At 42.2% G+C, this 23389-nt stretch overlaps 1 protein-coding gene across 18 annotated transcripts in view; it reads right to left on the bottom strand.

Annotated features, from left to right (window-relative positions):
• The window catches only part of PTK2 (protein tyrosine kinase 2), a 799547-nt gene that overhangs the window by 331373 nt on the left and 444785 nt on the right, over window positions 1-23389 (bottom strand). For all 18 annotated transcript variants that reach the window (XM_085604846.1, XM_085604845.1, XM_085604850.1 and 15 more), the window contains 3 exons: window positions 16976-17116; window positions 16515-16592; window positions 1947-2054 (listed from right to left, as the gene is read on the bottom strand). In XM_085604846.1, the coding sequence (XP_085460972.1) occupies window positions 1947-2054; window positions 16515-16592; window positions 16976-17116 (327 nt within the window). The remainder of the gene's footprint in view (window positions 1-1946; window positions 2055-16514; window positions 16593-16975; window positions 17117-23389) is intronic.

The following is a 23389-nucleotide window of genomic DNA, read 5'->3' as shown; positions in this document are numbered from 1 at the left end:
GACGGGTTGTACTATTGCAGAGTTAAGCTTTGTTTTCCCCTCACTCTGAAAGTAAAAATGGAGAGCCCAGTATGGACCTGTCTCAGCACCTGCTTTTAAGAGATGCTGGTGCTGAGCACCGGCAGGACCCGGCCTACTTAAAGCCCTGGCGCAGCGGCCAGTGTTGCTGACAAGAGCTGAGGATCCCGGTTCAAGTCTCGGCGCTGGGGCTCAACATCCTGTGATTCTATGCAAATCACTTAATCTCTCCGGGTGATAAATTGTTACATAAATATGCTGCAATAGTAAAGGGCAAGACTTTATGAAAATGTAGTTCCACCAAGGCAGAGGGAAACTGATAAGAGAAGCAGACGAGGAACAAGCATTGGTAAATACAGGAAAATATGCTACAGCCAATAGAAATGGTGGAAAGGTAAGTGGCACGCACAGGAACCAATGAGAAGCCAGGAAAGAGAGGAGACGGGATGCAAGTTCCTTCTAAGTTTATATTATAAATAGTTTCTCAAGCACAGTGCAAGTTAGTTTCTCAAGCATAGTGCAAGTGCTGTGTAGTCAAAACCTAAAAAGGAACATAAGGTTTTCCTTTCTTCACTTTAAACAATAGCTCAGTGGGTATCTAGTGCCTGAAAAACTCCCAGTTGAGAAAGCTCAAAAACACCAAACTAAGAAAATTCAAAATATAGAAGGATGTAGAGCATAAATGTGCAGGGATTACTAGATAATGGCGTTTGTGGGGCATTAAATAACAGGAACTGACCACAGTAGCATGGTGGTGCCTCTATATGGTTTCTACATTACTTCTGGAGGTAATCCTAGCGACTCTTTGGCGTAAGCTGCAGATCCACCAAAATGAGTGGTTTGCAAGGACAGCTGAGAAAAACTTCTGGATCCAATCTGATGTCTTACGCCATCTCTAAGAAGATGAATGTGAGAAAACTCCAGGTTTTTACACCTTTTATTGGATTTGCAAACAGGATACTAAGGTGGTACAATGCATCAGGTTTGAGATGAACAGCAGACTTTTTTCTCAAGCAAATAAAAACATTGGCATTCAGTCCAAAAGCGACGGCATGGGAACAGCATAACACTTAAATCTGTAATAACCATGCACTCCAGCAGGGTGTCCAGTAATGTCAAAACATATGGAAGTGCAGAAACCGAGGGGGACACATGAGGGGTGAGTATTCAGAACTACTGTTCTGAATAAGAGCATGATTAAGTCTTTGTGCTCTCTTTCAGACTGATATATCCCTTTTTACAGGTAATCAATACCGGCAATGGCTGACATGGGTAGAAAGCCCACATCGACTGGGACAAATTGCTATTGACTAGTCTAGCGGACATTCCCTTGTACTCCAAGGAACATTACCACATCTATCAAACACTGAGGGATCTATATGTTCCCTGGCAGGCAGCATGGACGTTTAAGGCAACACATTTTAAGAAATCTCACTGTCTTGCTATCAAATTAGCGATCTGTTTCTAGGATCAAACCACCCAAGCTGTACCATGGCCAGGTTATTAGTGTACGATGATTCAACCAGAAGGAAGCCTTCTCTGGACACACTCAGAGTCTGAAACAAGCTTCACGACTGATAAAAGTGCACTGCCTTTAAACAACTGTAGCTGGAGTTAAAAAAAACTAAAAAAAAAACTTCAATGGACTCAAATTACAAGGTACCATCTGTGAATTCTTCACCCCAGTCAATGTGATCACTAAATGCTCTCTGCAGCACGCAGCACCATTCTCTTGAGGTACAATGCTTGCGCTATGTACACTATCCTGCGTACGTCATACCTTGTAAACCTTGAAGTTAATGGGAATTTATAAGGTTCCTCAAACCCGGAGGTATGCAGGGTTTGGCACTGACACTCAAGGTTTGAAGCTCTTTCTAAACATGCCTGATCAAGTCACACTTCTGCACAAATTGCTCCACGGTTCATACCTCTGGTGCGCCTGCTATTTTGAGCTGCAGCATCCCTTTCCGGTCCTTCTCTTCGCTGTTTGAATACTGGATGGTCTGGACTTGGTTTAAATCTGCTAGATGGGTGGGCTATTAAAAAACAAAGAAGGCATAGGAAATATGAACATAGAAAGATGAAATACCAAAAAAGCATTACATTTACACCGCACAATACCAATTGTATATGGGTATTTCATGGAATCCAGACATTTCTTGCCCTTGCTCGAGTTAGCCGGCATCCCACTACAATGCAAGGTTAGCATAAAACTCAAAGAAATTGCATATTTCAAAGTAAGCCTAAGAAAGTGCAAATTTATAAATGAGCTTAAGAAAAGTCCGTTTTTCAAGAGAGACTAAGAAATGTTACATATTTATTAGTTTGGGTGGGGTCTTTACCATGGCCACTGGTAGACTGTGATGTCTTTGATGCATTTTGGTTAGGCTTGTTTTGGAAAAGGGCAGGAAGTTCCCTGATAGGGAATTCACCAAAAGGGATGGAAGGATACAATATATGAATCAGATCGGCTTCACTGCAGGCGAGCCGCCTCCAACCAGCAGCCAAGAGTTGGTGCCAGGCTGCCTAGAACGTCAGCGCCAAGCCCAAGGCATGGCAGAGTGTGGCCTCCAGCACGCGGAAGACCCTTCAGTCTCACGCAGAGCATGGTGGCTTGGAGGATGTGACGGTGAGAAAACTTAGTGAACAGTCCACAGAATCCATAAAGTGCAAATTAACTTATAAAATTCAAATTTTTTACAGATATTTACTTAATATGTGCAGGGCGTGCTGTGAGTCATGCCAGTTTTCCCCATCACAATCCTCGCCTTGGTTTATTTCTGCCGTCTAACCAGGCGCCCTGCCTCTGCCGGCTGCTGCTTTAATAGAGCCGGATGCTGGCCTGCTTCTCCCATCTAGTGGCTGCATCCAGATCAGCGCCAACACATCTCAACATTATTCAGCAGGCATCAGCAGAGAGGCTCAGCAGAGAGGCTCAGCAGGCGCGCGCTGACAGGAACATCAGAAGTCTCTGGTAGTTTATTTATTATAATTCAGCCTTGCAGCCCTTACAGCATTTGTCCAAAGGAACGTTTACCTTTTATGAATTTAGAAATTAAAAATGAACAGAACAAAACAGAAGAAACGATCACACGTGCGATGGAGCTGCCTGTGCGGAAGGTGAGGGGAAGGGAATTTGGATGCTGTTAGGCAGAAAGTGCTAATGATGATAAAATAATATTAATAATGATGTACACAAGGCAGAACACAAGATCCTCCCTTTCAGCGAGCCGCAGCCTTTCTGTTTCCAGTATTAATATTTAGCTAACTGCGACCTTGGTAGCCTCTTTGCTAAAGTTGACTATCAGGCCCTGGGTGCCCTGTCTGTGACTTACTCCTTCCCCCACCCCGGTGAAGCAAAAGTAGCAAGGCAGCTCATGAAGGGACATCAATGGTACAGGGGTTTCCATGCAGGGTTTCTCTGCTGACGAGGAGCCCTGCTCGTCTACAGCTGCAGTGGTGGGGTTGGGGCCTTGTCTCACAGTGCACACCGTAAGAGTTCCACTAATTTACTGAACTCCAAAAGCATCAGTTCTCTTTATAGGAGTGCATGCTGGCGCGCCTCACTGTGTCCCACAGGGGCCCAGGACTTGCATCTTTCAAAGATAAACGAGACCAAGGTTTGTGTGGTGCAGAGAGGCAATCCCCTCTCCCACGCGCAGTAATCCATCACCGTGTGCCAGATTCCCCTTCTATCTTAGTTCAGCAGTCTTGAGACAACTCCTTGTGGCCAACGGTGAGGGCCTCCCTTCCTCGGGATTCATGATGCACAGTCTGAGTGGACAGAGTCCTCAGTGCTGTCTCGCAATATTAGGGAGTATTCTTGCACATTTCGGACAGTGAAAAGGTTTCAGTTCGAGCAGCAGCAGTTGCTTTCCCTCTAGTGGACTTCTGCTCTTCGAATCAGGAAAAGGGCTGGTTTGTTACTTCTAAAATCCCCATTAATAAAACTTGATTTCAGATAAATCTTTCAACGAGCAGAGGGCTGTAAGGCCACACAACTGTCGTGAACTTTAGTGCAGATGTATCATTTAGTTTTGGCTCAAAAATAATTTACTGCTTTTTATCATCTGCTGCACGTAAAGAATATCTGCTGATAAGCGGGGGTGAAAAACGACAGCAGCAAAGCAAAGTTCTGATTAACATGGCCTCAAGTACAAAGATCCCAGAATGTTTTGGAGTTATTGAAAGAAACAGTGCCATCATTTTCAACTTTTCCCAGAACAAATCCCGCTATTGTTCTGTTGAAAACTAAGGATGCAAAGAAGCCTAGACCCCTGGAACATGAGGTGAAGCAGTTGGATATGGTCGAGGTGTATTCATGTAGATTGGGGTGGTTAGAAGGTCTGAGAAATGCTTCCATTCTAGCAGGTTTGCTCTCGATGGTTCAAGAGCCTCAGACAGAATGCCCAGCGACACATACACAGAGCTGAGCTATTCAGGAACAAATGAGGCTTTATAACACAGCGTGACCGAACCAATAATGTTTACCTGCAGTATAGCAAGAATATCAAGCTACAGATATCAGAAATATGTCTGAATGGACGGAAACAGAACCTCCAAGGTCAAGCTCACCTACCAAATATTTAAAATGAAACTAATGTAAAAACAAGCAAATAGAGTCGGTACAAGCACCAATAACTGCATCCATACAGGGGAGGTAATGTTTTGTATAGAACAAGTGGCATGCAGTTTATCCCCGGCTATCACCTTTGCCTCCTTGCTGCATTTGCTACATCAGATGTACATGGCATACAAGAAAGCTTATCTTTATTAAATGCAGCAGGTGTATCCTGCCACCCTGTTCCATGAGGAAGTACATTACCATGGTGATACTTTTCTGAACCAAAACTGCTCCTTCCTCGTACCCGAGTCAAGTTGTTTTATTCTCTTTAGTTCCAAATGAATTATGTAAAGCGTTATTTTTTAGATAAGGACTATTTTGTCGCGCTCATGATCTTGCTATCACAAGAGCAAACTGATTGTCACAATTGATAGTTCATTCTTTCAGTCACAACGCTAAGTCAGGAAGGCAGAACTGATGAGGTCTCTTAAAGGCGTGGAGACAGCTCAAGAGTGAAGGGGAGGAAGACAATGACCCCTCTAACAACCACCTCCAGGAGGTGGATAATAACATGTCCATTTCTTCCAGTACCAGGTTCACACTTCCAACTAAGGGAGGGAGGGGGCGGCTCCAACACAGAAGGAACCAGAGCGGTCACTTGTAGAAAGACAACTTGAGGGTCACTTGGCATCCATAACCTTAGAGAAGGAGAAGCTAGAGTAGAAGTGGGAGAAGGAGGAAGAGAGAAGAAATTATGACAGCAATGAGGAGGGAGATATTGGGATGTCCAGGGGTGGCCGGTTTGAGCTTAGGCTTCCCAAAGGGGTTGTCCCTTGGTGCCAGGAGGGGGATGACCTTGATAAATGGCTGACTGCATTTGAGAGGGCCCTACTCAAAGTATTGGGGCTCACTCCTGTGGGAATTGATCCAGATAGTCGGGAGGGACAGGCCATACTGGGAGATGAGGCAAAATATTACTCCCACATGAGAAAATACCTAGTCTAGAAATTTGGTCTGACTCCAGAGCAGTATCGGGTGTAAGTTAGGGACACCCAGAAAGTAGATACACAGTCCTCGGTGGACTTTGTAGAAATCTCAGTAAAGGCACTAGAGGGATGGATTGAGGGTAAACAAGTGAGTACTTATTAGGGGCTGTAAAATTTACTTCTCAAACAGCACATCCTGATTCATTGTGTACAAGGGAAGTTACACCAGTATCTAGTGGACTCTAAGCTGTCTACTTCCAGACAGCTGGTGGAGATAGCTAATAAATGGCTGAGAATCAGGTTTCTAATCAATACCACAGGGGTGCTCTGAAGAAGGGGGGCAGGGAATCCCTCAGGAGGAAGCCCAGGGGAAAGATGATAAAAATCTGAAGTCCTCACAAGACACACAAAAACCTGCACAATGAGAGGGGCCCGAGCCAATCCAACTTCAAAGGGAAGGGGTATCAGGGAAAGCCTTTTGACCCTGCAAAGGCAGGAACGTTCTTTTAACCTTCAAAGGTGGGTAGATATTTTGACTGTAATCAGCCAGGACACAAAAGAGTATATGCTGTCTGCACAAAGAAGCTCCCCGCTAGTGGGCCGTCCCAGGGGATTGTCAGTGTAGGTGTGTGGGTGGAGATTGTCCCAGAGATGGAGAAGGGGCCAACAGAGGCAACTTTAATGTCCTCGGGTTGGGTGGAAATATCACCTCTTGCCTCCCAGCATGAAGAGGTACAGGCAGAGGCCTAAAATCAATGGAACGGAGGTTGGGGCTCTGAGGGACACTTTGGTCACAGAGAACCCCGTTTCTGAAGAGCAGATCATACCAGGTGTGTATCACCAGGTAACCTATGCAGACAGTACAGCCAAACTCCATCCCATGGCAATGGTTAGTTTGGAATGGAGAGGTGTGACAGGCCCTAAGGGGGGGGGCGGGGGGGGGGGGGGGGGGGGAATGGTCCATGCAAGGATACCGGATCTCACTGAGTGGGTATGTGCTGTGACCAGGTCACAGACTATCTAGAAGGGAAATGATGGACACTTGAACCCTGAAACAGTGGGACAAACATCCAAAGTCAAGTAAAGGGCAATGGCTCCGGTGAGGCAACCCAAGGAACTCAAGATGTGAAGCGGGTATCTGGACCTGAGGGGAAGGATCTGACCTCTGTGGTAGTGATTCTATCCTTGCAAGATGTGTCAGATTTGGCAGGTGGTGGTGGCCCCCTCCACCCCACAGAGTAGTTTGGTCAAAGACAGAAAGCTCTGGCCTTGTAATCTTCTGGCTGAGAAAATATCCTTGTATAAAGTAATGTATCAGTTTATGCGCGAACAAACATGTTCACTATTCAAGTCCAAAATAGGGTGTTATGTTCTGGTGTTCTTGGTAGTAAAAATGTAACAGCGTATGTTGCACCATGTAATAAAAATTGGTGATGGATCTCACATTCACATTTAAAAATAGAGATACACCCTTCTCTCACAGAAGTAAAAAAAAAAAGCCCTTGTTCATACCATGGCTGAGAAGTGGAAGTTTTGGGAGGTGTCTAAGAAGAAGAGGATGTGAAATGGAATCAGTACAGCATTGTATCCCTGTTGGACACCTTATGCTATTCCTGGCTATCTCTAATCACCTCACCAAGTGGAGGACATCTTTGAAAGAAGATACTAAAAGCTACAGGGATGCTAAGCAATACAATATATTCTTCAGCACGAACATGTCATCACACCATAGTAAATGGACTAACTGAGCATGCAGCCCAAGTCGAACATTTATTTCATTTGGATCCATGCATAGAACTAAACATGGAGAAAACTTATATTAATTGTTGTTATTCGGTCTCATTCTCCTGAATGTATCTTTCATTGATGTGCAACAATTAATGAAAAGGTAACTGCATCCAATGAAAAGGAAACTATAAAACTACTCCTAGTAAGAGGTTTTATAAGTCGGTCTGTCCAAACTGAGTTACAGATTCTGGTATTAGAGTTGCAATGTAATAGTTAAAGTGTATAGGGGAGGAGAACAGATAATAGCTGTAAAGATCTGAACGGCAAGAACACAGCAAGACAAAATGGCAGATTAGTTTAGTTGGATTACCCTTAAATAGATGACCTAATCTTCCAAATTAACTTTTCACTGGTCAGAAGACCGTTCAAATTATTCGCTCTAAGACACAAGGTACTGCACAAGGCCCACGAGAACTCAAAAGATGTTCTGTCATTCAAAACGTATTCCTTTGGTGGCCAAAGATTTTTGGTACTGGATGTTTTCCTCTGGATCTCCCTAGTTCAACACTGGCACGACACATAAGGATTTCCCTGCCATAAAAATCTGAAAATGTGTTTCTTTAAGTAAGCATTCATGTAACTTTTTCCTGCTTGCTCTGGTTGGGTGTCTCTAGGCATTTTGTGAAAAGACTTTCTTACAGATAGTGAGGAATAAAAATACATAAAAGAAAATATATACTGGCCTAAGCTTCTTATTGTCAAACCTTTTGCCTATATTTCTCTCATATGACCATGATGTACTTTTCATCAATTTGGATTATTGCAATATTCCACTAGTCAGGCTTCCTCAACGCGCATCTTAAGCAAGGTAAGAATCCCATAAGGTCCTCCTAAGCACATGCCTACATACTACTTGTCATGAAACTGGCTGATTAGCAGCAAAAACAGTGCAACTCACAAACTACTAGTTCTGGTATTCTGGTTTTTAAAGCTATAAATGATCTGTCTCAAGCTACCCATCTTCAAGACAAACAAGATATTTAACTTGGTGCAAGCTTCATGCGCTAGTTCAGGATTCTTCTCACTGGAGCTATTGAACCATACCTATACAATCACTCACTGATTAATTAAATGAGGAGATACAGGAGGGAATGCAACAGTATTCGCTACAAACACCAAATGTTGTCATGATCCCTTCAGGTAAACAGACAACTGTGCCGACACACCAACATCAGCCATAATAAAAGTGTTAGAAGAGGATACCCGACGGGCACTTCATGTCTTGAACGTAGCTATGATACTAGCACCATCTTTCCATACACATGTACTTGTAAAGTAGTACAGTGAAAAACAAGCTAAGAAAATACAATGGATGCACAGTGATATTCAACTTCAGAGCAGTTACCTGAATGGGAGTATAAATCAGGAAAGGCAAGCTCAAAGTAGGCTAAGGCTTGTTTCTTTTATTTTTTGCGGGGGGAAAAATAACCTACCTTTGGCATTTGCTCCTAATGAATTACTTCGATAGAAAGTTTGCTGGAGGCATAAGAAGATTGCAAGTGGTTAAGGTACATACATCTCCACTACGAACATTCATTATCTGAACGAGCATAACTTGTAGTGTGGCGTGACAGAGACACATGCTCATTAGCATTATCTAAGAAGAGGAAGTGTTATGTATAAATACTCTTTGGGCTTAGAAGATGTACCCAGATGTGCCCCCCTTGAAAGTGAGGGTCATGACCCAAATGGGCTGCTGAGTTGACTTCAGTTTTCAGAGGAGCCAAATAAGTTGCGGGAATTCGAGTCTGTACTTCACTTGAACTTCAACAGGACCATGGGTTTGAAGGTATCATTGGGTATGAGGGTTTACTCTGTTAAAGAGTAGGTAAACTGTATAGTAGATAGTCACGGCTACATGGAAATTTAATGATGGGTGACGATCAATAATAGACTGATAATTTGTCCAAATCTACCTGAGGGCACAGCTCCCTAGCCAGATAAACGAGCCTAGCTATGTTCTCGTGGGAATATAGAATAATTGGAGAATGGGGTGAAGGATTCAGCTTTCAGAGTATTCAATTTAGGTGGAACTGCTCATCTACATATATTTCTAAATTGTCCCAGAATAGCTTCAGGCACAAATGTCACCAAGGAAAGTCCCCTTCGAGTAGAGCCTCATCTAATATTGGTAGAAGATTCCATGTACTGATCCAAGGCAGTTGGGACCAAGACGAAACTCTAGATGACATCAGTAAATGTGCAACTCGGGAGGACTTGGTGATCAGTAACTGGTTCCAACCAAAGGAGGAGGAGAACCAGACCAGAATGGGGCCACCAATGCAGTACAGTTTACCCTGAATGCAAAGCAATAGTTAGCGCCACCAACTTTTAGCAAAGGTTCCTGAAATTCAAGGCCAAAATAAAAGCTGAAATTGGAAAAGAATGTCACAGGCTAGACATTTTAGGCACTTTCAGTTGAAGTAGTGTAGTGTTTTATGGAAATAACCCCTGGGCAATTAAACAACTGGTATTGATGCTTTAAAACTGAACTTTCCTCAACTGAGAAATATTAAGAAGTGTGGAAGATAAAAGCATAGATCACAGGATAGGCATCGGTTGGATTTTCAATTTGAACTTCCTGAAATTGCCATAACCAACTGCAAATAAATAGAACATCTCCTTAAAAACGTCTAGTTTCCAAGCTTACTCCATGTTGATGTGCAACCAACCAAAGGGAACAGTTTTAGAGGAATTGCAGTTTACTAATTTTATTTTTAACTATTTAAAATCTTACAATAAAAGCTGAAACGGGTCCGGGACTAAGAATTTTTACAAAAACAAATGTAGTTGCCTGTTACTCTGATGCTAAATTAGTTTTTTTGTTTTTAAATCCATGAACTTCTCATTACAAGTAGACATTCTGATGTCCTTTTCATTCAAGTGATCTCTCAGTGCTTCTGATGAACTGTGGATGCAACTTATCAAAAAACAGTTAATAAGCCTCCTCTGCCAACACGCTAGCAAATTAAGACAAATTGCATAAAACACATGACAATGTCTTTCCTTATAAAGATGCCATCGATTGGCTCTTATTCATAAATTATCCCAGGATGACGTAAATTCACATAAAGGTATTAACACAAACCTAATATGCAAAAGGCTATGCCTCCTTTACCCTTGCCAATGGCATCCTCACATGATTTGGGAACATATTTTCAATATAGCTATGTCATATACAACTTGATCATTTAAAATATATATATATATATATATATATATATGACACTACTAAATGAAAGCTTCATATTTTTTTTTCAATTGGCTTAGAATTTTAAAAATACGAGGTATGCTATAATCTCTACAGATGTAGACACAATAGACACAATCTTTTAAATAAATTGCCCACAGAAACGACGACTCGAAGTTCTTGGATATTTCCAGCCACCGCCCAAACTTTAAGATTTTATACGGAGCAGAATGCAACAATAACAGTTGTAGAGAAAAGGTGAAAATAATTTAAGAGGCTGTTGCTGCAGATCAAATGCCAAATGTCAACTCGATTTGAAAACCAGATTGAGGAAGTCTGAAAATCAATCTGAGAGCAGAACGACGAATTAAATCCAAACGTTTTACAGTCTAGCCATAAATAAGAGAAGGGATACACTTAGCTGCAGTAACAGATGGAATTGCGATAATGTCAGGGGAATATAAGCGGTTATAAAGAAGATGCATGGCATGCATTAATAAATGTGCTCTTATTTTCAGATGTACAAAACTGTTTTTTTGCATGGCGTCCTCTTCCAAATATTTATGTTTTGTCATTATATCCTGTATGGCATCACCAATATACGATAACAATACAATAACTTATCCTGCAATGTTCCCGCTAAATACACGCACCACAGATTTTCTGGTGTTAACAAATAATTTCTTCTTAAATTTTAGGCTCCAAACTGAAATACTTTCATACAGCTCGTACCCAGACTGGGAGCATTGGCACTTGCTTTCAAAATCTTAAATACCACGTCGGCTGTGTAAAGGGTGAATAACAGAGGTGTGAGAAAGCGATCGCGTTTTTCTACGCCATTTGTCGAAATACTCTTAGAACGGTGACCGCTTTTAGCCAGCTAAACCTGGTACTATGTATTTCAATACAAAGATTGTATAGCTGTCAACAATGAGGGTGGAATACCCCACATTGTGGGTTTAGACCAAATTATGGCCCTGTGGAATTTATAGATATTACCATAGAGTAACATGGCGGCAGCCATGTTGTTAACCACTGCTAACAAGTTGTGCCCACCCCTGATGTAGCCTCATCCTCATACCCAGCATTGTAGATGAGAATTCCTGAATAGCTTCAACAGCTGTGAAAAGTTTACATTTTTCTATCAGTGTGAAGGTCGAGTGTGTACTATCACACAATTTTAGTTTGTGCACCTGTATGGCGCCTCTGTTTTGGTTTCATCACACAATCACCATGGGAGCTGTGTGTAAAAAAGCAAACACATTTCTATTCCACACATCTGTGCTTTGGTTTTTATGCTCACTGGGTGTCAGCTCTATGATTCACAAAATATTTTTCTTCTGTTAATAAACATTTTCAGACGTACTCGGCATGAGCACAGATTTCTTTCACAACCTGATCGTCTCCATCGAAAGCAAACCAATCATCAATGAAACAGATAAACTACAGTGTTTCTAGTAGCATTATAAATCAACATTGATAGTGCTTAGGTGATATCTAATTTACTGCTATTTGCTCTGAACCCCATTTGATGGAGAGGAGGTAAGTTTACTTAATTGGCTTATTTCTCAAGAGGATACAGGCATTCTAATGAGTCTCAACCTTCTACAGGGCTATCACTCTTCAGCTGTGTACTAAACTGTAGTTGGTTTTCATGTGAATAGAATGAACAATAAATCCTCTCAAACAGGGGTTAATGATGTGTGCTTCAAAGTATACAATGGAGACAACCACTTGGCACAACAAATACATTATCAGGAATCCCATTAGAGCCTGGGACACCATCAATTCTAGAAGATGTAATCAGTCCTTTACTGGTACAGTTCTAATGGAATGTTCTGGAATAGAAAGAGCCTCAGCTGACAGTGCCATAAACATTTAACATATGTATATGTTCCCCCCCACAACTTTCCCAGAATGTGGCGTCCTACAGGTGCCTCCAAGATCACCGTTTAATTAATGAATGACCATTGGGCAGCCATCTTTACAAATATGAAGTATGGTTTCTGACTGTCTTTCAAACACTTCCCTTATGTGCCCACTAAAATGATTGATAGCTTTTGCTTAATGTTTTAATCCTAGACAGTGAGACCAGTGTCTGGCAATTTCCTAAGCACCCTTAGTGTTTTGTTAACGTTTCTTCTTTGGCGTTTGATGCGTGCATTGAACCCTTTTGCTCATACTTGCCTCTTTTGAAGTTCACATCCAGATAAAGGCCAAACTTCATTTTTAAGAATGTACTAGACCAAATGTGGTGGCCTGTTATACCTATAGGGAGGATCCTTACTCACAGTTTAAAAAGCTAACAAGCAATTTTGTCAGAAGCTAGGCAAACTTTATTGTGCCCTCGCTAAATCTCCAGACTGGGGGTGTGCTTAACTCTATGAATGAATGTAAGGCACCCTAGATTTCAAATTTCTTTATACCTGGGAGTGAACCTAAGATTGCAGAATGATCACTGTTGTATTCTATGAATGATACCAAACCCTGAAAAGTAGTCAAAGGCTGACACAAATGTGTAGCCCAACACCCCGTTACTAAAGGAACAATAATATGTGTAGTTGATAGGAACACTAAGCCCATCTCCCATTTAAAGTTCTTGGACTTAACAAATGGAGTGGTGTTAATTGGCTAATCCTTTTTAAGTCTCTGCACCAAGAAAAGTATTTTAGGCAAGGTTGAGATTAAAATCACCCATTAACAGAACACAAACATTGTCCTGGCCATTAGACAGCAAATATAAATTATGTCTGAGCTCTTGTGCATTTTTTAAAAACTGTTTTTAATGGTTTTACAGTCATAACACCACTGAGGAGAAGAGGGGAAAAAACTAACATTCCACCATTTCTTGTACAGTCTACATATATTATACATACTTGCAGAAACATCCACTTGTGCTTTGAGGAACCCCTCTGACTCCTGAGAGACTTGCATTATTATCTTCGTTTTACTCTCCCTCTCGGGTTGACGGACTATAGGGTTACCGCGCCAAGGGGTTGGCATCCCCAAGAGAAACACTGCCATGCCACTCGGTGTTCTAGTTGATTTCCGGGATCCACTCCAAGTCAAAATGTTCTCTCCATTGACCCTCACTCTGTCAAATTTCTTTGGGCAACCTCTTGCAGTGTAGATAACTCTCTTGGCCTCCATACACTACATCATTCCGCTCACCCACTGATGCAATGAAGTGGGGATTGAGGTGTGCCATCCCGTAGCAATTTCTCTCTTCAATAGGGCAAAACCCAGGGAGCTGTTTCCGCAGAAGGTCCATGTCTCCCAGGATGCATAGTATGAGAAATTTGGGGGTGTAGGGAACCTGTTCCCCAGAATTGCGGGCAGTTTCGAGGTGACCGTCCTCCAATATGGTTGAATATGTGGAAAGTCCCATACTGTAGGGAAAAGGGTGCCCTCCTCATCTCCACATCGTAAAAACATAGGGGACTGCGCCGTGTCCATATTGAACAGCATTTTTCTATAATAGACCCTCTGCAGAACCTTCAGTTGTATGAGTCTTAAGCTCGTTTTTATAACCTCCTCCCTGGGGTGCATCAGGGCCGCCTCCCAGTCTAGACTGCTTCCCAGTCCATATCCTTCATTGGGCCCAGGTCAGCCTCCCATTTTTCCCTAAGAGCCTGGAGTTTGTTGGGTCTATTATTTATTATGAGTGTACGATATGTGCTGGAGATGGCACTGAATGTCGTTACCTCAGAGAGCATCCTACCCTCCACAGGGCTGTAGTCTAGCAGCTCGTTCCAGTACACTCATGTGGCATGTAGTGCATGTCTAACTTGTAGGTATCTGAGGAACTGTGCGCCTCATAATTGGAACTCCTACCGTAGGTCTTGGAAGGACTTCAAACCCTCTCTTCCCGCAATGTCCCCGAGAGTCGAGATGCCTAAGCTGTCCCATGGCTTAATGTCATTAAGCTGTCTAAGCTCTTGCAGCCAGCCACCCACGCACAGAGGAGATGTCCGGGTCAACCTACCCTTCCAACCCACGAACGCTGTTGCTTTATCCCATGCCTCAAGAGAGGTCTTTGTTGGACCCGGTAGTGCAGATCTGGCGGGTCCGCCGTAACTGTAGGGTATATGGGACTTCTTTTCCATGAGGTGTCTCTCCAGTCTAGCAGCCGGGTCATCTCTAGGTGCGGAGCACGATTCATTCACTGCTTGCAGTTGAGCTGCCCAGTAGTATGCCCTGAGGTCTGGCAGTGCAATATCACCATTGGATACCGATCTGCATTAAGTGCAGAGAGCAATGTGGGGTGCGCCCCCATCCCAAAGGAGGGTACGCACTGTCGCATCCACCCTTGCGAAGAACGTCTCCGGCATGGACCGAGGGGAATGCTGAAGTATATATACAAATTTGGACGGTGCGATCATTTAGAAAAGGCTGCCCTACCCACAATCAAGAGACGCAGACGTCACCAGTGGTCCATGTCTTCCCGGAATCTTCAGTATACCACCTCCAAATTTTGTTTCAGGAACAGTGCAGGTTCACATGTTATTTCGATTCCCAGGTAGCAAAAGCTCTCCATCGAGACCACTAGGCTCCCCACTCACCCCAGGACCGCCAGCAAGGATATCGCTGGTTCCACCAGATATAACAATATGTTGTCTGCATTTAATGACACTTTGTCAGATTAGTTTGTTACTTCCGGGAAACCCACTATGTCCGCTATAATTCACAAACACATCACCAGCGGCTCCAGACATAGTGCAAAGAGTATCGGTGACAAGAGGCACCCTGCTGCAGCCCCCTTCCCAATGAGAACTCCCTCTAAATCACCTTGTTGACTCTCACCAGTGCCACTGGGTGGCTCTATAGGAGTCATATCCAGCTACAGTACTTCGGTCCGAAACCAATTCTGCAGGACCCGAAAGTTAGACTGCCAACTGATGGAGTTGAAGGCCTTCTCCACATCCACCACTAAAAAGGCTAGGAGCTCCTGCATGACACCAGTGTGATCTAGTCAGCAATGGAGTTGCCGCAAGCTCTGTTGTGTGGCTCCACCAGTTATGAAACCAGTCTGGTCCCTGTGCACCAATGTGGTGATGACCTGCACTAAGCCTTTGCCAGGAGTTTGATCTCTGTGTTTAAAAGGGAGATTGGTCAGTAGGATGCACGCCTATGAGGCTTTCCCAGCTTGGGAAGTACTACAATTGTTGCCTGTCGCAGATCCTGGGGAGGATTCCCCCTCTGACAGCATTGCCAGTATGTGAGGCCCCATAATTGAAAAATGTACGCTTTCAGATCTCCCCTGGTAGGACATTAGAGCTCTTGTGCATTTTTGGACTCCTCTTTAGCTGAGAGATGCAGATAAATATTGACCAAAAACAGGGTGTCAATGTCTCCAATCACTTTAAAAGTTTGTTCTACAACCTAACTACATCTACTTTCGACATCAAGCAACATCAAAGAGCTTGTATGAGCAACTGAGGCAGAAATATATCCACTCAAACCTCCGTTTGTCCTACCTTTTAAGCTGCCCCACAAAGCATCTCCTGAAAAAACACAATACCCCAGAAAAGCCGCCATTTTACTGACCCGGATTTCATGGGTACAAAAGAGCTCATATTTTGAAATCAAATTAGTTGTTTTTTCATCTTTAAAAACTAAAGCTAAAACTGCTACATTCCAAGAAATTAGACAGATGCAGTGAGTCGAAAGCACATTCTTGGGTGCAATAATACCCGAAATAACTGTTAGGTAAAGTTGCACTTTGTGTCTCAGTGCTAGCCAGGTCCAATCTTCAGTCTTACAAGTATTCAGGACATACATAAATACAAACATACATACAAGCCCACCTTAGGGGGCTTCAGCTGAAAACAGAAAAGATGGACATTTTGTAAAGTCACCCTTAATGTCAAAAGAAGAATCAAAGTTAACCTGTTAATTGTGCCGGCAAACACCCACTGGAAAGTTGCGAAAAATTAAGTGAGAGATTGAGCACCCCCAAGGTACTTACATTTGAACCTTTGTCTGTTAGGTAGCTAATTCCTTCTTCCGGGCCAATGGCCAACTCGACAGAGATAATCCAACTGGACTGTGTATGTGAAGGTTAAGATAAAGAACAGGAGACAAAAAAAATGTCTTGTTAGCAGAAGGTCCTAAACAGCATCTTCTGTGCTTTCGTTCTAAGTGGATTTTTGAAAATGACTTACTTTGCTAATAGAAAAATAGAATACTAACCCCTCAACACTTTGCTTTATCAAAAGAATCACTAGCTTTGAGTATTTATTTTCAGCACAGTCGATGCCAATATTTGTTTCTATTGCTTGAGATTTTTTATTAAAAGAAAATAAGCAACACTAACCAAAATCTCTTTTTAAATAACTAAGGACCCAAAATCTCTTACAGAACAACAACACAACTGAAAAGCACCACTTGTTTAGCCATATGCTCTGTTTAATAGAGTTTTATACTTACACCCAGAGCACATTTGAAGCATTCCTTGTCAAATCTGTAAACCGGAGAGAGGATCTCAAAAAATTTCAAAATACTTTCTTCTCGATTTAGGTTGGCAAATTGTCGAAACGTCTGCTGGATTAATTTCCTTAGTGTTTTTGCCTAAAAAGCAACAATAGTTAAAAACTGTTGAATACCAAGTTAACAGAAAAGGTAACTCTTTCTTGGTATATGAAAACAATCTGATGGAAGTTACTGACTTGACATATTATTGTAGAAATACTGAATAACAGACAGTATGGGTGCGATCTGCTCAGTATGCAAACCGTTATCAAAATCATGGCGTAGTAATTTCTATTAATTTATATGATACTTCTTTCTCCCAAACACATTAAGCAGACGAAAAGCTCTACTGTCACGTTTAAGTACGTAATTGTATTGTGTGCACTCATTAAACAATCCAATAATTATTTTGGAAACAAATCCATTACAATCGATATAAAATACGCAACATCGCATCATTCACAATCAATTTAAAATAGAAGGTAACATAACATCATTTTGAGGAAAAATACCTACAAATAAAGCGGAAACTATTTATGTTCATAAAACCAGAATATTGTATATAATACGAAATAATACATAATATCACTCTTCTATTTTAAATATATATTAAGTCTAGAACAGGTTCTAAGACACAACATACTCTTGCCACTACTATGCAGAGGTTTGCTTTCAATATGTAGAACAGATAGAAGTGAGCCCGAGTAATTCCATATAAAACATACAGCCAACGCGTTTCGTGCAAATAGATAACTTGAACTTCATCAGGGCTTTTCAATTTTCAATGGATTGTTGGAATATTACCAATACTTTGAACGATAAATTCATAATATTCCTCCTTTTTGTATAACCACACTCTCTCTCAGATGCATTTAATTTGATTTACAGTGTGTCGGACCACTTTACATCACACACATTACACAGACAATCAGTATGTGTGTAAATCACTGAATAAAAAGTGTTACATAAGACTAAGAACTACATGGTATAGGAGTCACATGACGACCATACTAGTAGGCCATATAGTTTAATAGTGATTGGTCTGGAGAAACACAAACTCAGAATTTAAAACGTAATAGCATGGTTGGGGTTTCTCTTTAATAATCAGAATTGATTTCTATCCAAAAGAACACTTTTTGCAACAGTAGTTTAATCAAAGACTGTTGGAAAAAACATAACATAACAATCACAATTTCGGTCCTGCAAGTGTTCAGCTTCAGACAGTTGGTTTTATCCAGCAGGGTGTAGGGCATCTTGTCAGTGAAGGAGAGAATGAGCTGTATGTCATCGACGTAGCAGAGGATGTTGATGTTGTGAGAGCTGATGATGCTAGCTGGAGGTATGATGTATGTACTTAAGAGGGTCGGCACAGGGAGGATCCTTGCGGAACTCCACAGAATAGGTCAAGGGCATCCAACATGAATGGTGACAGGCTAACTGACTGGGTCTTTCCAGTCAGAAAGGAGCAGATCCATGCATGCATGCACCCGCCCCAGTTTTGCCAGGATAACAAGCAAGCGATAGATGCGGCGTGAACCTCTGAAGGACTATCACACTTCGGAGATCAGTCACAGAGCCCGCAGTTCGACGGAAATGTGTGATGAGGTAAACACAAATGAAAGAAATCCTTTCTCCATGAAAGGCACAGGGGATCATTGCAAATGACAATACTAAAACAGACTACCTTATACTGATCTCTCCTGCCAGAGTCATTTCTAAACCTTATAGACAAGGAAGCTGGGCTTCTAAGAAGCAGGGGCATGTTATGTTACTATAACTTGATATAGCGCAACGACTCCACTTCGAAGGGGCAGCTCGGCGCTTGGATAGCAAATCAATTAAGAATCAACCATTAAAAAAGCCAGGTCTTAAGATGTCTTTTAAAGCTTGAAAACTCAGTGCAGGCCCTCATATGAAAAAGATCGACCACTGTATTTTAGAGTTCGACTACGTCGTGGGTGGAGGAGAAGCTGGTTACTTGATCTGAGGTTTCTTTGGGGAAGATTGGAGACTAGTTTATCCTGCAGATATCTTAGTGCTTTGCCTGACCTGGCTTTAAAGGTCAGACAGAGTAGTTTAAAATTTGCTCTTTTCTTTACAGGTAGCCAGTGAAGTGCCCTGAGCAGAGGTACTGACGGTGTGTCCGGTGGCTGTTTATTAACCAGTCAGGCAGAAGTATTTTGCACCACCTGTAATTTCGGTAGACGGGATTAGTTGGATGCTGCGAGTAGCGCATTTCAATTATCTAGACAACTGATTATCGGCACCAGGACTAGGGTCTTCCGGGAGGACACCGGAAGCCACTGGAATACCTTCTTAAGGAGGCTTATTACCCAAAAGAACGTGCCACAGGTAGCTATCACCTGCTCTTTCATCGATAGTTTGTCGTCTATCAAAATACCTAGATTCCTTGCTTTATTTTTAGGAAAGGGAACAGGGCAGAGCTCGATGGGCCACCAATCAGTTGTCCAAAGGGACTATGCCTTTCCAAACAATAAAATCTCAGTTTTATCCCCTTTCAACTGAAGGCAGTTTAGGGACATCCAGGTAGCATGGTTTCTCATGCACGTAGTACAATGTATTTTGACATTCCCTATCTGTGGTCCAAGGGCGCTGACCGGTTGTGTGTCGTCCGCATATGAAAGTATTTCAAAGCCACAGGACTTAACCAGCTGAGCCAAGGTAGATGTAGACATTAATGAATGTGGGGCTCGGGGTCGAGCCCTGAGGCACTCCCCTTCCCAGGGACAGAATGTTGGATTGGAAAGGACCTAGTAAAAGTTTTTGGGGTCCTGTCCTGAAGAGAGTCAGTTAGCCAAATCAATGCGGTGCCACGAATTCCCATCTCGTGCAGACAACAGGTCGGGAAGAACCAGCATCGCAGCTGTACCTGCATCCGTGGAAAGGCTGAGCAAGTTAACTACCGGGTGGTTTCTGTACTATGAGTGGGACGAAAGCCCGATTGAGAGGAGTCCAGCAAATGATGTGTCTCTAAATAAGAGGAAAGTTGGCTATTGACATGAGATTCCAACCACTTGCTAATCAAGGGCAGGAGAGAAATAGGACGGAAGTTTGCCAGGTCCATATGATTGGCTGATGGCTTTTTTAAAATAGGTTTAACAAAGGCAGCTTTCCAATCCTTAGGCACCGTGGCTGATGGCAAAGGTAGGTTGCATAGAGATGTAACCAATGGTGCAAGAGAAGTGGATAGCATGGCTGTGATATGATGGAGGCAAAGATCTGCTGGAGAACCATATTTTGTTATAACTAAGAAATCCAGTACTTAAGTACATGTGATCAATTCAAATCTTTCTAATATAGCCTGGGAGTTATTACCTGAAGAATTATTGAGTTCTGCGTATTTTGCCGCCAACGTGTTATTATAAAAATTGCAATAGATATTATCTATTTTTGTTTCAAAGTGCAAGGCCATGGTGTCACAGAGTGTTTGGGAAGCTATTGTGCCTGAACTGCAGGCCAGGGGATTTGAGTTCTCCTTTAAGAATTTAAAAAGCTCTTTTGCAGAATTTCCTACTTGTTCAACTCTGCCTATAGTATAGAGTCTCCTGGCTGATAAAACTGTTTTGCGTGTTAAGCTCCTAGCGCTTTTTTTTTTTAATTGGTGTCTGTGGGGGGCGCCTTTCGAAGACCTCCATATATGTTCTAATTTCTTACAGTTTGATTTGTCAATTTTTAATCCTGCCGTGTACCAAGGGGCATTGGCTCTGGACAAGTTAGTCACATTAGTTTTGTAGGGGACCACTATGTCAAGAACCCCAAAAAATGACTCTGAGAAATCATACCAGGCCACATTCCTGTCCGGTATATTTTCCAAATCTGGGGTTTTAAATACAGCTTGAAAGCTGGCTGCAGATTGCAGATTCCAGCATCTTATTCTAACCTTTTTTCCTGTTTGAGATTTTGTAAGAGAATATTTAAAAGAGATATTATATTTGATTAAAAAGTGATCTGTCCAGGTGAGAGCTTCAGGTTCGTCGATATGTATATACTGGGAATTGTAGAATAAGAGGTCTAAAGTGTGGGCGGTAGTGTGCCTAGGGCCAGTTTTTGTCAAATGGAGATCGAGCATTTTAAGGTTAGTCAACAAGTTAGAATCATCTGGGTCGGATGCTAGCTCAGCATGATGAATAAAATCTCCAATTAGAAGGAAATTAGGCGAGGATAACACATAGGGAGGCATTCATTATGTTAATTTAAGACTGAAGTCTTTCTTAAGACCCAGGTGACGGTATACTATAGCTCCTTTCCAACTCTCCACCGTGGGAAAATTCATGTGCCGAGAAACACAGTTGAAACTCTGCCAGTGCTGTGAACCCACCCTCTGCGATGGAGGCATTACTTGAAGTCATCAGTGCTTGCATTTGATATATATCAGAGTTATAAAGGGACAACATCTCGTTGAAGTACTAGTAGAAAAAAAATAAGAATTAGAAATAACGTGCACGAAATCACTGAAACACAGATTCATCCAATAATATGCTCTCTCCACGCATCACCACTACACCACTGGCTGAACTGCAGCAAGGTTTCCTCGCACACATACGCCCAGCACAGTCAGCGGAATAGAAGTGGTCCCAGAGTATAAATGGAGATTTAAGAAAGATCAACAAAAATTGCAACAATTATAAGGCAAAACCATAGTGTTATTTAATCACACTAGGAACAGGCAAATAAATGCATACAGTAAATCACACTATTTACAAATGTGCAGGGTGCCACGGGGGTGGGAAGGGAGTGAAGGAATGGGTAGGGTATTTGAGTAAGTGACATAAACAATTTCAAAACAATGGTACAAATCAATTGTTGGGCACCTTAGTGGCGTGCCAAAGGTTCAAAAGTCATTCATGAACAAAATCAAATATTATTGCCAAGAAGCCATATACAAATGAGAGTTCACAGTGCTCAACGCACTATTGAGGGTACTGGCATGATGGGATGTCGACGTTTCGACCCCTCTTCAAAGGTAGGTAAATTAATTCCTTACAGGTGGGGTCTTCCTCAGGACGGAAGAGGATGGTGAACCGGGGAAGGTAGGCACCTATGCAAAGATATAGGTGAAGATTAAAAAGGGAATAGTGCCAGGCGGACATTCAACTGTAGGACTAGATAAGGATATGACTGCCATAATTACCAGAGAAAAAGAAGGCATCAAGTCAGTGACAGCTTGGCATCTGGGCACAGAGGCTCAAAAGTCAGGTGGGAGTGAAAGTCACCTACAAGTTAATTTAAAAGCGACAGTAAGGTCAAAAGTGCAAATGGCTAGAAAAACGGGAGGTGGGTGATGACTCCAAGTAAATCTAGACTCACGTTTATTATTTGAAAAAAGGAGGAAACGAATACTCCATCGGAAACACACCGCTGTATAATCGGTATGTGGGGTGAGACGAATCACCAAAGAAACAGCCTCTAAAAACAAATGGAGAGAGCGCTCTATAAATGAGTGAAACAGAAGGTGGTCCTAAACTAGAGAAATACAGAGCTAACAGGACCTGGTAACCCACATTATCATCCGTAGACTGAGATGTCATGAAACGGGACTAAGAAGTCCAGTGAAAAGCAAAACTGGGAAAATGTATAAGTCGAAACCAGCAGGAATTGCTTATACCCAAAGGAAAACCAAAAAGGGCGATTAATCATATGGTGCACATAATAAAAACAATATATGCGTCCGAAATTAACTGTGAGTGATAGAGGGGGACTAAAGAAATAAACAGGGACAGAAATTCTAGGTCAAATAATCCAAGTAAACGGAGTGTCATCCGACAGGTTCCCTTACCTAGAGACGGCGTACCAGACTGAGCTCGCTCGATTCTAACAGCTAACTGAGGACGCGGAGCGGCTCCCAGATAAGGAGAACGCTGAAACCGCGTGACGTTCAACCGGGTGCAGCAGCTGGATGCTGCCAACAACGGGAGATTAGAAGAAAGACCATTCGAGTCGGTCATTTGCAAAGTTGGGAAAAAGAAGGTGGGTAAATAAAGTCCCACACTAAATAAATAGAGTAAATAGAATAATTTAAAATTAAATGTGTACACGGAAAATACAAAACTGAAAGGGCATCGTCAGGGCCCGGGGGAACAACCTTAATCAAAGGAATGTATACGTAGGGGATCACGTAGAAGTAACAAGAGAGAATCGATTGTACACTTTGGGATTGCAACATGGCATAATATATACAGTGAGGCTCTTGATCAATTAAGTAATCACATAAAAGAAAAAACAATTGTAAAATGAATGCATTTGGTTCAAAGCGTCTCAGGGATGAGAACCGGCACAATATATTAACGAAAAAAAGGGGGAACAGTGGTTGTTTAAAACAGACAGACATATGTGCTCATTTCGGTCAGCAAT

This window comes from Triturus cristatus, chromosome 5_1 (assembly GCF_964204655.1).
Source record: "Triturus cristatus chromosome 5_1, aTriCri1.1, whole genome shotgun sequence".
NCBI classification, from domain to species: domain Eukaryota; kingdom Metazoa; phylum Chordata; class Amphibia; order Caudata; family Salamandridae; genus Triturus; species Triturus cristatus.
Note: the sequence above shows the minus strand (reverse complement) of the source record. Positions and strands in the feature narration are given on the sequence as shown.